Genomic DNA, 15184 nt, shown 5'->3' with positions numbered 1-15184 from the left:
CTCTCTCTTTTATCCTTTATTGTCCAAGATGAGTCTTCACAACATATATTCTCCTTGATTTTTAGTTTTGCGTCTCATCTTGAGGGGAGTATTGAGTTGCATAATTATGTCCACAATGAAGAATCTTCTTTCACTGTCCACAATGAAGCCAGCAGTGAATGAAGCCAACAGTGCAGTTATGTTTTTCCTAAGAATTTTGTTTTTTTCATGTTTGTTTGCTGGAAAGTAGTTTCCTTTTGGAAAGTGAATTCCGAGAAAAGTGAATTCCGAGAAAGTACTTTTCGATGTTTGGTAGTGTAATGGAAAATAAGTTGGAAAACACTTTCCAGTGTTTGGTTATGTCATGGAAAATGAGCTGGAAAATATCTTATTAATATTTTATTTTTCTCAAGTTTAATAAAATAATGAGGAATAAATCTTACAAATTAAAAATTTGAATGAGAATGAAATTGAAAAAAATATATAATTTCATAAATTATCTCAAAGAAAATAAATAATAATCAAAATAATAGAGATCAAATCTAAAAAATTAAAAAAAAAATTTGAAAGATGAAGAAATTAAAATAAATAATAATCAACATTTTCATAAATTATTTCAAATAACATAAGTAACAATCAAAAGAATGAGGACCAAATTTGATAGATAAAAAATTTCAATAAAAAAATGATAAGAAAAAAGCAAACAGAAATTATAAAAATAATGACCAAAGTTAATATAAAAATAAAATTTTAAGAGATGAAATTGAAAAATAAATATTCAAAAACAAATATATATAGCAATCAAAAGTTTGAGGATCAAATTTGCTATAATCAGCAAATAATGATATTTCTAAATTTTTCACAACTTCCGGAAAGTGTTTTCCTCCCAAATTTTTCAGGAAAACACTTTCCTGAAAACCAAGTTAAATTTTTGTTTTACTGGAAAGTGTTTTTCATTGACCAACTTTCCTACTGGCAAACAAACACAAAAAAGTTTGAAAAGTGATTTCCTGGAAACCACTTTCCGAAAAACAAACACAGCTAAAGGAAAAATAATTTCCTGAAAACCAAGTCAAATTTTTCTTTGACTGAAATTGACCAGAAAGTGTTTTCTGTTGACCAAAAAGTGTTTTTCGTTGACTGGAAAGTGTTTTCCGTTGACTAACTTTCCTAATGACAAACAAACACAGGAAAGTTTGGAAAATGGTTTCCCGAAAACTACTTTCCGAGAAACAAATATGGCCTAAGACTTTTAATAATTTAAAAAATAGTAGCTACTTTATATTTTTACCTCATAAATACACCAATGATTAACCAAGCTTTTCACCAAGGTTTACAACTTCTCCATATACTTTTCAATTTTGGCAGACACTAACAGAGTATTACAATGTTGTAAGACCCGAATTTTTAGCCCAAACCTAAGTTAACCCAAATCATGGACAGATTGGATCCTGGGCCTAAATAGTAAGTCACCAGATGACTTGAGTCTTGCTTTGACTTGAAGACTTTTCATCTCTAAATTAAATTAAATGAAAAAAAAAAAAACTAAGGTCAGGAGTCCATTTTATGGTCGCTGTATAGTTGGATTTTTTATTTTATTTTTTCTACACCCTGGTTCTCATTTGGTTGCAGGTAGGGCCACTGACAAGAAAAAGAGAGCCATTGTGAAGTTTCCTGCTGTTTATACTTTATATTCGTTACAAGTCTTTCAAGTAAAACACTGATACAGTCATATACTTTTTGATCCCTCCTCTCCTTTTCTATTCTTCAGCTCCAGCTTCTTCTCAGCTTCTTCCTTTTCTTTTCTTCATCTCCTTCTTCTTCCTAGCTCCTTTTCTCTCCTTTCTTTCCTTCCCTTCCACTCTTCAAACCTCTCGTGTCCCACATTCATCTAGTCTGCCCAATACTATCCTATATAAGGTTCCGAAAATTTTAGCTATTGTTTCTCTTTTTTGTGTCGCCTACAAGACCTGTAGCTAGTGGCTATTCAATGGTCTGTTGGGCTGTAGTTTAGTTGGTTTCTACAGAATATCACTCACAAAACTTAGTTGAATATATCAAACAAATGTCATTTTTTTTTCTGCATTTTCTCTTTTCTGAGTGTAGCAAACACTATCAAATATCTTCAAGTGATTAACGGATAGTTGTCTCTCACTTACTGTTAGATATTAATATAATTTATATCTTGAAACTTCATCTAACAGTTTAAGCTATTGGGTTAAGATGGTTTTTTGATATTATATTACAGTTTTGATGATCAAACGATCACGAGTTTAAATCTCATCATCTTTATTTATTTGATAAAAAATTAAATACATGATATAATATAAACATGTGAAAGTTTCAAATCCAAGAACTGGCCTCCTGTGAGGATTTCTCCATGTAGCTGATTGTTCGAACCGTTGAATTTCTACAAAAAACTGAGATTTTTGCAAATGACAGGGGTAATTCTCCTGATAATTCATTCCGGACAAGTCCATAAATCCCAAGCTTTTCAAGCCTGGTGAACTAAAGGGTATTATTCCTGATAGATGATGAAGTTTATTCAAATTCTCGAAACTTGGCCGTATTGGTCCAGTGAGTTTGTTGCAACTCAAATCCAAAACTCCAAATTATTTTATACATGGATCTTGCCTTGAAAAGTGGAAAGCTCAAGGAAGGCATTTCTAATGAGATATTCAAGTCGATCAGGCTTAGTTAAGCTCTTTGGTATTTCGCCTGTCAAGTTATTTTTGGACAAATCCATGTGAAACAGATATTTGAACTCATGGAACCAGAAGGGAATGGTTCCACTCAATTGATTTCATGACAAATCCAAAAGTTGCAACATCTTGCTGCTACTCAGCCAAATCGGAAGTGGCCTGGAAGAGTTATAATATACAAGACCTGCAACAGTATCGTTAAAGAAGTCTTGCTACCTGGAAGGTTCTTAAGCAAACATCAGACAAAATCTTTTTACGTATTAGGCCATTGCACATGGTGAAAAATCTTGAGTCCTTTCCTTGATATAATGTCTGCACCGAAAGAAATTTACTGTCCAGAAGCATGATTTTCGTCTTTATTTAATTTTGGTTATAAATTCTGCCACATTTTGTTGAACAAATTCAAGGCAGCATTTTGCCATAAACACAGCATATCAATCCTAGAATATTTGTTTGAAAAATAAATCAGTGCATAATTACATTAATGGAAGGTAACAAAAGTAGCAACCAGCAAGAAAAAGAAAAGAAAGAAAAGGACTCCTCCCATACATGTTTTGAAGCATCCAGAAAGTGGATTCTCAGACATTTCACCTCTAGCGGCCGATTCTAGTTACTCTAACCTTCCTTTTTTCTGGCTTTGGAAAAATCCAGCCAGTTGCAAAGCAAAAGCCCACGGTGATGAGAAAACCGGTTGGAACGCCAAATACAAATGGCCAGCCCATGATTGTCATTTTGTCACTGGGAAGCACAACAGGAGGGGGAGGGGGAGGGGGAGGAGTTTGTGCAGGTGGACTATAGTCACCCCATCCACAGGGTAGACCGGGATTTCCAATGAAGCTTGTGCAAAGAAAGGTCCGTAACTGCCCTCTTTCAGGGACTTCCCCATGCAGTTGATTGTATGATACATTGAAATGTGATAGAAAACTGAGCTCTTCCAATGTATCAGGAATTTCTCCTGATAGCTTGTTATGAGATAAGTCTAAGGTTCCTAAGTTTGTCATCCTTGATAAACTACCAGGAATAGGTCCTGATAAACTATTGTACTTCAGATTTAGTATATAAAGTTTTCTCAGATTCCCAATACTTGGAGGTATGTGTCCTGTGAGCAAGTTGTAGCTCAAGTCCAAAGATGGAATGGAGCTCCAAATTTTGGTCGCAAACCTTTCCAATGAGATGTTCATGTCACTGAGGCTCGGTAGTTCAGTCAAGCCTTCTGGAATCTCCCCGGTCAAGGAGTTACTTGACAAGTTCAAGTACAAGAGATATTTGAATGTTCCTATCCAGTATGGGATGGATCCTCCCAAATGATTCTGTGAAAGATCCAACACCTGCAAATTGCTGAAAGAACTCAACCATGATGGAATTGAACCTCTTAGCTGACAATTGGAGACAAAGAGTTCCTTGAGGTTTCTGAACTGCAAACTCATATCAGTTGGTAATTCCTCGTTTTGAAAGTTTAAGCTAAGGTCCAGCATGGTTAGGTTTTCGCAATATTGCAGAGTTGCAAGTGCTGATGTTAAGTTAACAAGACCGGTGTTTGAGAGTGAAAGGTATCTCATGGACTGGAGATTCTTGAAGGCAAACTGTAGTCCACCTCTAAGGTGGTTGTGTGAAAGATTCAAACTATTTAGTCCATGGCAAGATGATAAACTATTAGCTACCAGATCATGGAAATTATTGGAAGCAAGATTTAGGGTGGTAAGTTGAATCATTGCAGAACAATTGAGATCAATTAGACCGGTGAAGGAGTTGTTTTCCAAATCGAGAGTCAAAAGGGATTGAGAATTTACCAATGACTTGGGCAACTGGCCACTGAATTTATTTGATCTGGCAGAGAAGAGCTCGAGCGTTTCAAGCTGGTCAAACACATCTGGAAGAAATCCATTAAACCTGTTGAAGGAGAGGTCCAATTTCACAAGCTTAGAAAGGTTACCAATTCCATCATTTAGCGATCCAGTAAACAAATTCTCTTGAAGTTTCAACGTACGAAGATCTCTCAGTTGCTAGAGACTTTTCGGAAAAGTTCCTGAGATCTGATTGCCATTAAGAAAGAGATGCTGCAGAGAAGAACATTTTACAAAACTCTCTGAAACTTCACGAATCAAATAGTTGTTTGCAAGATTAAGAACTTCAATAAGGGGTGACATTGAACAAAATGTTGCATCTATACTGCCACTAAATCTGTTCATCGAGAGGTCAACATACCAGAGTGAGGGTAAACCATCACCATGTAGTAATTGACCGTAAAAGTCATTGTTGCTCATATCAATGACCTCCAGCTTTTGCAAACTGAAGTGGTAGGGGTTCAAGTATCCTGTAAGAAAATTAGCAGAAAGGTTCAGAATTCTCAGCTCTTCTAAACCTTCAAAGGACTTGCAGATTGAACCTCTGAGTCCTTTTCTTGCAAGTTCTAACTTGACCACCCTTTTACTTGAAGTGGTAGAGTTGTCGCAAGTGACACCATTCCAAGAGCAACAACCAGAACTAGAGATATCCCACCCATCAATCCCTGATTCTATGCAACTGGAGAAGTTAATTAAGGCTCTGAGGTCAGTTGAGTTGCATGTCACATTCTGGCATCTCATGACAGGTGCCTTGAAACTGATCGTGCACAAAATGAAGGTAAAGTAAAGGTATGGGAGCTGCATCTTCATTAAGTTTTAGGGAGTACGAAAGGATGAGGAGTGAAGATATGGTGTTACTATAGCGTGAATTGATCACAAGTTAAGGGTTTTTGGTTTTACTTTCTTTGATGGTCTGATCTTCCAAGCTTTTTGTAGAATCCTTATCTTCATTTATAGGATCTTGAAAAGTCACTGTCTTCATTGACTGCCTGGCATGCTCGACTTTGAATCCTTTTATCTTTAACAACATTATTTGACCAGTCAATAGTTTCGGCAGATATATTAAATTAGGTTACTTTCATATGCTACTGTAGACAGTTCCGTTGAGCATCCTTCTCAACCACTCCTTGAAATTTGTGATTTTTATTTTAAAAAAAATTTCCGAAGATGGATGTGCTAAATCTGGAAGAAAGTAACTTCAAAGCAATTGATTCATTCTGTAGACTTCAGCAGGAAGACAAATTCAGCTCTTTCTTCTTGGTGGAGTTCGACTGTTCGAAGCATCACTATTGGATAGCCTCATTTAGTTCATCTGATTAAGGTTACATTCCAAACCTACCTTCAAATGTTTGTTTCATAGGATATCCTATGTACTGCAGGCTGTTCTACAGTACAGAATGACTAGGGCAGAGGAGCCTGCAACCTGCAATTTGGCTCGGTGACTCCTAGAAAAAGCGTAGTGTAGCTTCGAAGTTGAAGATCGGGGGGCTGATTAGCTCGGGCTTATGTAACCAGGAGCACCTCCCTGCCTTGGCCGAAAAGAAAAGGCGCAGCAATTTCTTATCTCAGGTATAGTTTTTATCAACCTATTACTTCGTTTATCATACAAAATCTGGCTATAGCTAGCTACGCCTCAACCCCATTTTGTTTAATTGTTGTAAATTGTGTTTGAATTCCTGCTTGAATTAACTGAATTCAAAATGGAAAAGAAATGGATGTTTTTCACTGACGCAGCAATACATGACTTCATCGGTCGAACAAGAAAGATCAACCAGCATTTGAAGACCGACTTCTTGAAATAATTCAAGGTTGCTCTGCCCCCAAGGCAAGTAATGTATCAGTCTATTTTGTGGCATGTCCGCATCCTCATGCTCTTGTAGTTGCCAAAAAATGATGCTCGACTGTATCCATTGAATTTGAATTGCAGCCCATCAGTTTTTGCTACTCTTTAAGCTCTTGTCAGTGTAGGTGGATTAGAGGATAATGGACCACAATCAATGTCAGGCCTGTCACTTGGACCTCTTATAACTGAACCTCTTGTTTTGTCCTTTCAGCGGGCAAAGCTTTCCATCCAATCAAGGAGCTATTACTTTGTCCTAAACTGAAACATCTAAAATTCCAATTTCAATGGTCATCAGTTTAATTGGGCGACAGGGAAAGCACCTTACAGGGAGATACAAGTATTTCCTACAGTCGCTGAAACCTTCAACAACCTGGGATTGCCCATTTATAATGTTCCAGGTGGGGACATTTGCAGATCTCATGGAACAAATATACCATAAGATGAGTCACCAACGGTGATTTGCAACAGTGGGATGCCAAAGATCAAACAGAAAGTAGGAAAAAATTAGAAGCAAAATAAAATGATCGGTACACAAGTTTCAGTTTCTTTGATTCACTAAGAAAATAACCAAATCTTTCCATTAGCATTATTAATCTCATAATGTTATACCTGTAAAACTAATAGAGATCCAGGCTAAGTCAAAATTTCTTTGCAAAGTTGTAAGCTCAGCCATTCTCCAAATCACTGTATCGTTTCAGAAGGAACCCCAACAGTTACTTACAGTGCAAAAGCAAATCAGTAGAGGCCCAAAAATTTCCACCAGAAAGTTCCAGTAACTCCCCAGATGATGGCATTAATAAGGGCCATTGTAAAGCCCATCTTGAATACATCAGGAAGGTCTACATAACCAGCTGTTACAAAAGGCAATTAAAACACTATCAGATGCCATGTTAACGACTCAAAACAGATAATGTAGAACAGAGATCTCAATGTGATCATGATAGATAGATCCAAGTCATAGAAAACCCTAAATCAGATCAATTTGAAGAGAAAAAATCTATTTGATGGGCTGTCAATGAAGATAAAGTTCATGAAGCAAGATTTAAAGCAGAAATGCTTGACAATTATTTGCTTAATTTGGGAGAGCAGATGCATACCTCCATAGTATACAGCAGCTTGGCCACTGCTATAATGTGTAATAGCACCAAAAAGATTCGTATTGAAAGCTAAAGCCAAAGCTGCCAATAAACCAGGCACCCCAGCTGCCAAATGCATTGCAAGGAATGCAGAGTACAAAGCACCAACATGACCAGTTTGACTAGCGAATAGGTAGTGGATCAGGAAATAAGATGCCTGAAGAATCCCGAATGCAGCTGGCCAGCTCAAAGAGACAGATTGAAGGACCTTGGCTACACAGCTAGACATCCAGGTTACAACACCAAGGTTTGTCAACTGACCTGCCATTCCCACTAGAACGGCAAACCAAACCAAAGTATCCCATGCTGATTTTTCAATTAAGCAGTCATCCCAATCAAGAACTCCCAACAGAAGAAGTATTGATAAGCCAATCATTGCAGCAACTACACTTGGTATTCCAAGAGCATCTCTGCAAACAGACCATCCAAGCAGAATCCAAACACATGAACACATTTCAGAAAGAAAGCATAAAAATATCAACAGGGAACTTAATAATATCTGAAGTTTGAACATCATGCCAAGATCTCTACCAACCAAATATAACAACTATTTTGAGCTATCAGGTACATGCAAAACAAACCAGAATCCCTTGTCCAGGCTGAAGAATCCAAAAGATAATGAAAAAAAAAAAAAAAATAATAAGCTACCATGAACAAGATAAGAGGATATATCTTCAACTCCAAAAAAGCACTTAACTCCACCAATTTATACCAGTATGATCACAATAAAAGGAACCCAGGTCAAAGCACATTTAAGTATTGCCGTATTCCACAGAAATGACCAGTTAACATTTATTACCAAGTTGTTTTGAGGCCACAGTTAGCTGGAATGAAAACATCTAATGTATTAAATGAGAAATCACCTGCATGTTCAATAGCTTTGAGACAATAGTAGATTAACATTGTCCAATTCAATAAACCTAGTCACAAGTTTCACAATCAACTGAATTTAGTGACACAACAACTTTTGTCGGCGATAATCAAATGTCATAGACAAATTTTTATGTGATGACCTTGCACCATTACTTGAGAGTCATGACAACAGAGTACGCAACCAACTAGTAAGTTGTAAGGACACAACATGCTTTCTTTATGAAAATGTATGTTTTATTTCTTTAATTAAAGTTGCAAGGTAAGCAATAACCACTATGAACTAACCCATTCACAAACCTGTTCTTCCCCAATAAGTGTCTTCCCCCATCCATGAACTCAACCTCTGTGTTCATTAGGACCGGTAAGTATAGTTCTAACAGGGACCTATTATAACCAGAAACCTAGACAAGGTTTGTTTGGGAAAATGTTGGCAGAGACAGGTAGTATTACAAGGCCTTCTCTTTGTAATACGCAAGGATCTGGGGATAGAAAGCAAGCATTAACTTAAAGGGCGTGAAAACCGAAAACACAGAAAAAAGGGAACAAAAGATCGCCCCTTCATCCCTCAAAGCATAATGCATATGCCAAAAGCCAATATAACTAGAACTGCAATATGCAAAAAAAATATCAGGCTTATTGGCTTTAAACAAAAAAAAAAAAATGTATGGTCCTTCTACTTTTCATATTTGGCCAAATCAACCCTCTACTTTATAATGGATCAAATTAACCAATTAACTTCCAATAAAAGGTTATTTGAATTCTCCATACAAGCAAATTATAACATGTGGCATTCATAATAATTGGATAAAGGTGCTCAGATCACCAATATTTGAAAATAGAAGGGTTGATCAAACTCAATTTAAAGCGAACAGTTTACTTCGACCAAAAGTAAAAAGAAAGGAACCACAAGTGATTTTTATCCCATAAAATAAAATGGAACATGATAAATTCAGAAATCTACACCTACAGTGAAGCATCAATGGAATTCCTTCATGATTCAGAGACTTGTCATTTTTGGTCTGACAAAATTATTATTGAGGCTTTTCTAGATCAGTAAAACTAATAAAAACAAGTTAGCAAGCTGCAGATAACACTCCCTCAGCAACCTGTTACCTTAATTTCTGTTAGGAATGTGGAGAAGGGAGAAGGGAAGGTAATCACAGAGGGTGTCATGGAGCTAAAGAGGAAAAAAAGAGACAAAAATCAATACTTTAATACATGTGATAATCATGCTGGTATAACTATCCCTAGCATACTGATCAATTTATAATCAGTTGAATGACCAGAAAGATGCAGTAGATCACAACAAATTAACTGAACGACATTCTAATCTAGTGAATCTTCAGCCTACTCAATCATGATAAAATCCACATGATGAAAAGTCCAGAGTAAACATCAGGGTTCAGAATTCCACAATAGGGAGCAGAAAGTTCCAAGGACATTCTGTTTTCTCTGCATTTCATTTCCATTAACTCATGCTTATGCATTGTCCAGAATTGGTGTTTTACACATAGATATCCTGTTCAAGTTATATCTAAAAACATCATATATATATATATTGTAGATGATATGAGATATATGACTTACCCAAATACCCACAAAGAAACTGCAAGAACCATGGTACCAACCATGATCCATTCATTTCTTGTGACAGGACCCATAGTCTCCAGCTTCTTTGCAGCCACTGCTGGAGCATCTGGAGTGTCTTTCGTTTCAGGAGGATAAAGCTTATATAAGATAAGTGGAGTAGCTAGAATAGAAAACAATGCTGGCAAGCTAGCTGCCTTAAACCAAGAAACCCAAGGGCTTGAAATTATCACCCCAAGTTCCTCAGCTAATTTCAGACACAGCAAGTTTTGAGCCGCTGCTGTTAGAAAAAGAGCACTGGAGCTGCTAGAACACTGTAAAACATTGCAAAAGAATGATGCTTTAGGTAACCGACACTAGAAAATTAAAAGGAGCTAAAATTTGGGAACAAACTACTAGAAACCAGTAATGTTCCACATAAGAAAACAATATAAGAAATACAACAAAGAAACCCTGCTTATGGTTGATAACATGGTACAGAGATGGAAAGGTCTTGAAAATAACAATCCAATCAAAACCTCATGCAGGACCTCTCTGAACTTTCCAGATAGTAATAATGAGGAGAAGTCAGAAATTCAACTGGTATGCATCTCCCTTCACAATTAATCCCGCAAATTCTTTACAAGATGCCACCAAGACAGGTGGTAAAGCCTCAACAGGGTGATGGCAAGAGTCAACCTGTCTTCAAGACATTTACATCAACCTAATCAATAATCCATCTCAGTTCAACCAAAAGAAGGCAGTTTCCCATGGAAAAACAATCCAACCATCCATATTTTTCGGATTCAATGATGAATCTTCTAAATTCGTAATAAAGAAAAGAGCTTGTCAACTAGCAAAATCCACAAATAAATTATCATTCTTTTAAGAAACAATATCCTCAACATTTATTCACTCCAATTGAAACAACCACTCACACAAAGATAATATCACAGATTGAACATTCCATCCACTGACAGAAAAATTAACTACACCTACACATCCACACAAATAGCAAGACCAACATGTTATAAAAAGAAAACAAGATACACCATGTAAACAGAAGATAACCTGAAATTGTGACTGAATTAAATAAGAACCGAGCTTTTTCGAAGAGGTATCACCAGGCTTACTCCCTGCTGACAATGACAATGACTTGATAATAGGCAAAAAAATACCACCAGCCCTCGCAGTAGTACTAGGCATTGCAGGCGCGATAAGCGCCTCACTAAGAGTCAATCCGTAAGACAATCCTAAAGTACTCTTCCCTAACCACTTAACAAAATAGGTAGCAATCCTGTCACCTAATCCAGTCTTAACAAAACCACGAGCGAAAAAGAAAGAAATAACAATCAACCAAATAACTTCACTAGTAAAAGCACTAAAAGCCGTCGAAAAATCTAAAGTTCTGGTAAGAACCGAAGTAGTTAAGCCCAAAAAAGCCCATGCTCCAACTGGCAAAGGACTTAAAACAAGACCAGCGATAGTAGAAAGGAAAATAGACAACAATTGCCAGGCTTGAGGGGTAACTTCTATTGGTTTAGGCACAGCAAACCTTACAATTAAGCCTATAGAGACAGATATTAAAAGGGGTATCAATTTTGCTCCTTTTAGAGATGGGGTTGGTTTTTCTGGCGACTTTGATAATGGGCTGTCCTTGGATTCTTGATCCAATGCGAGAATTCTGGATTTGGACGTGAAGACTTTGTTTTTGTTGTGGAATGGAGAGAAAAGGAGAGGTTTTTGAGTGGATGATCTGATGGTAGAGAGTGAGTGAGCGGTTGATGAGGATTTGGTGATGGAGATAGGTCCCGGTGATCTGTGGAGTAGAGAATTGCGGGTGTAAAGAGAGGTGGAGAAGGTGGTGGTGGCGGAGAGAGAGTGGAGGGCAAAGCTCTCCATCCTTTCACTCTGTTTTCTTGTGTGTTTTCTGTGTAAGAGAGATGATGAGAACGAGAGAATTAGGAGAGAGGGAGAGAGCGGACATAACAAAGGAGTTCCGTGAGGTGTTCTGTGATTGTGCTAATAATTATAGTTTAAAATATTTTTTATTTAAAAATATATTAAAATAATATAAAAAAATAAATTTTAAAAAATATATAATTTTAATAAATTTTTAAATGTTATTTTAGTGTGTTTGGGATGTGAGGAGGGAAATTAGAGGAGGCAACAATGGCCACTGGATATTTTTTTTGGACCTTTTCTTGAAGTTAAAAGCCAATGGCGTTTCAAAAAACAAATGGACATAACATCAAAGATATTGACACCACTTCAATTATATTCCATCCACTTTTTTATTATTTTTTGGTGGTATTTTAGGCTGACAGTGACATGTGATACAAAAGGACTAAATTGAATTGAAGTTGATACAAGGGGCTCAATGAAAATACTCAATAGTTTAGGGCTGAAATCGAAAAACAAAGAAAAGAAAATCAAGGGTTGTTGATCAAGATCTCTCTCATTTAAGGGGTGTTATCTTGCCTTTCCTATTAAAAAGGAAACTTTTTTGATAGAATTCAAAATTGCTAACTTTTGGATTTCTTACTATTTTCTTACATATATTTCATTTTTTTAATTTCAGTTAGATATCCCTAGTCCTATAACTTGCGCTATGTTGGGGGTAGGATTTCAAGTTAATTTTTAGCACAAGAGAGAGAAGATGCTGACATAAGAAAGTATTTTTGAGTATTATGATTTCTTTTAATTGAGAAACAATAACATTGTTGTTTACACTTAATAAAATAAATTAATTAATTAGAAATATATGAACCGATAAATCAAAAGGAAGTTATTAATATTAATTAAATACTAAAATTAAAGAGAGGGGGGTGGATATTAATTAAAATTAAAAAAAAAATTAAGAGTAAAAAACAATCAAAGTTAAAAAAAAAAAATCTCAAGCCCATGCACCTGGTTAAGTATGAAAAAACTTAAGCACACTTAGATCTAGAAGGTCAAGCCCACTCACGATTAATTTTTTTAATAAGTGGACTATACATTATCCACTTTGTTTTTTCTTTAACGAACAACATATCATCTGTTGTTATATATGACCATCCACCAGATAATATTTTGGTCATATTTGGTGATCTAAAAATTATTTTCAAGTTTTTTATTCTAAAAAATTAATTTTTAATTTATTCTCATCTGAAAATAACTTAGAAACACACTAAGAACCCCCAATAAATCTATTTTCAAACCAAAATACCCTCTAATCACTCTAAAAAATTTTAAAAATGAATAAAAAATTTTATGGACTCGAATGCACTTTTTCACTATGATTAAAAGCAATACCATACCATCTTCATTAAAATCCACATGATAAGATGAATCCATGACATAATAACCAACTTTTGTAGTGGCTAAAATATGATCATCCAAACACTTTTATCTCAACATACAAAATTGAAACATAAACATCTAGGTCAAATTATAAATTTCTAAATAATAGAGATTAAATAATACATAACCTGAAACTTCAAGCAACAAAGTGAAGTTTTCCATGGAAAAATTTATATGGGGTCTATTTTTTCTATTAACCTTGATCCCTCTTCTTTTAATTTATTTTTTAACCATAATCTAAAGTTTATTTTGCAAAATCAATTTATAATTATTTGTTAGATTATCTCTCTACACTTCGTATATGAAAGCATGCAAATTGAAAAAATCTAAACATATAAACAATGTTAATGTAACTTAAAATTATAAAAAAAAAAAAATGAAAATAAAAAATGAGAGGACCAAAATGAAAAAAGTAGAGAATTACACCGTTCACATGCAATTGTATAATGAACAGTAAATCCACCTCAATTTTTTAAATTTTGTTAGTAATTATGAGATCAACTTTTATATATCAAGATTGGATGCATAATCTAATCAAAAATAAATAATCCATGCTAATGAATGATAAAAAAAAAAAAAAAGTATTACAAATGACTCCGCAAAGAATTTGAATAAAACAACCATCACGGATTTTACATTAATCTAAATAAAAGAATAAAGAATGCATAATATTTCCCATTTTAGGTAAGTGTTAGTTTAATTAAAAAACCATCATGGATTTTACATTCATCTAAATAAAAAGAATACATAATATTTTCCATTTTAAGTAAGTGCTAGCTTAATTGCTAAATGGCATTAAAATACATTTTGATAATAATTTAAGTTATCATACATTTGGTTTTATTAAACCTAGATCTAATTATATGGTTCCTAGTCCAATGACTTAGATTACTAAAAACCCCTCAGTTTGTTCGTGTTCATTAAGTATTTGTTTAATATTATAATAGCGGTTATTTTTTAAATTATTTTTTCATTTTAAAAATATATTGACATAATATATTTTTTTATTTTTTAAAAAAATTATTTTTAATATTAAAAAATTAAAACAATAAAAAAAACACAAAATATTAATAATTTTAAAAACACCTCCATAAAAACAAACATGAACTACCTATATAAAGGCAAAATAACCATGAGACTAGTTTCTAGTGAAACTTGAAATTCCATATTCATAAAATCTTAAGTTCAATATTTCAATATTTCTAAACTCTTTTCATGAGCACCCAAATACCTTCATTTTCCTAGCAAAAGAAATAACTCAGTTCTAACTTAAAAATCCACATCCCTGGGAATCAAGATTTAGTTACCAGTTACCAAATTCTCGTATCCACTTTGTTTTCAATACAATTAAAAAATACTAAAATGGGTGTGTAATACATTGCACTTTTCTTCTCTCTTTTTTTCACTTTGGTTATCAAAAAATGTTTTCTCCTTGATTCAGTTATGTTGAACCAAAGTGGAAAAAATAGGGAAATAGTTGACAGCTTCAAAGTTTATGCAGAAATTTTACTTTGGTCCTTATACTTTTTATTTTTCTTTCCTTTTGATCCATTTGGTTTTTTAAATTTCAATTTTGATCTCAAATTTTATTTTTTTTATTTCTCAGTTCTTGATTTAAGAGAAAAGAGAGAGAGTCGTTGAATTTTGATGGTAAATAAAGTTTCGATTGATATTGATTTAGACAATGAAAAAAAAATCTATCTTTATATAAATGAGTTTTTTTTAATGAAAAAAGTCTTACGTAGGTGTTTTTTTGTCATTTACATCACCTAAAAAATAATTAGATCATTAGAGCATAGGTCAAATAACTTAGCCAGATGCGGCATCCAAATCTAGATATGTATAAATGCATAAAATATTTTTAATACAACCTTCTCTTTTTTTTACCTTTTTCTTCTA

At 34.4% G+C, this 15184-nt stretch overlaps 2 protein-coding genes across 2 annotated transcripts; both read right to left on the bottom strand.

Annotated features, from left to right (window-relative positions):
• Window positions 1-3110: 3110 nt before the first annotated feature.
• On the bottom strand, window positions 3111-5329 carry LOC118048754 (uncharacterized). The gene is made up of 3 exons (XM_073405530.1): window positions 4760-5329; window positions 4472-4684; window positions 3111-4009 (listed from the first exon to the last, which is right to left on the bottom strand). The coding sequence occupies exons 1-3, from the start codon at window positions 5327-5329 to the stop codon at window positions 3275-3277; spliced, it is 1518 nt and encodes a 505-aa protein (XP_073261631.1). The 3' UTR covers window positions 3111-3274.
• Window positions 5330-6889: 1560 nt separating this feature from the next.
• LOC118048726 (dicarboxylate transporter 2.1, chloroplastic) lies at window positions 6890-11961 on the bottom strand. The gene is made up of 4 exons (XM_035058529.2): window positions 11015-11961; window positions 9965-10278; window positions 7466-7914; window positions 6890-7219 (listed from the first exon to the last, which is right to left on the bottom strand). Exons 1-4 carry the CDS (start codon window positions 11843-11845, stop codon window positions 7104-7106), a joined length of 1710 nt encoding a protein of 569 aa, XP_034914420.1. The 5' UTR covers window positions 11846-11961; the 3' UTR covers window positions 6890-7103.
• Window positions 11962-15184: the final 3223 nt, after the last annotated feature.

The sequence above is a fragment of the Populus alba genome, chromosome 17 (assembly GCF_005239225.2).
Source record: "Populus alba chromosome 17, ASM523922v2, whole genome shotgun sequence".
Classification (NCBI taxonomy): domain Eukaryota; kingdom Viridiplantae; phylum Streptophyta; class Magnoliopsida; order Malpighiales; family Salicaceae; genus Populus; species Populus alba.
This window is presented reverse-complemented; position numbering and strand designations above follow the sequence as displayed.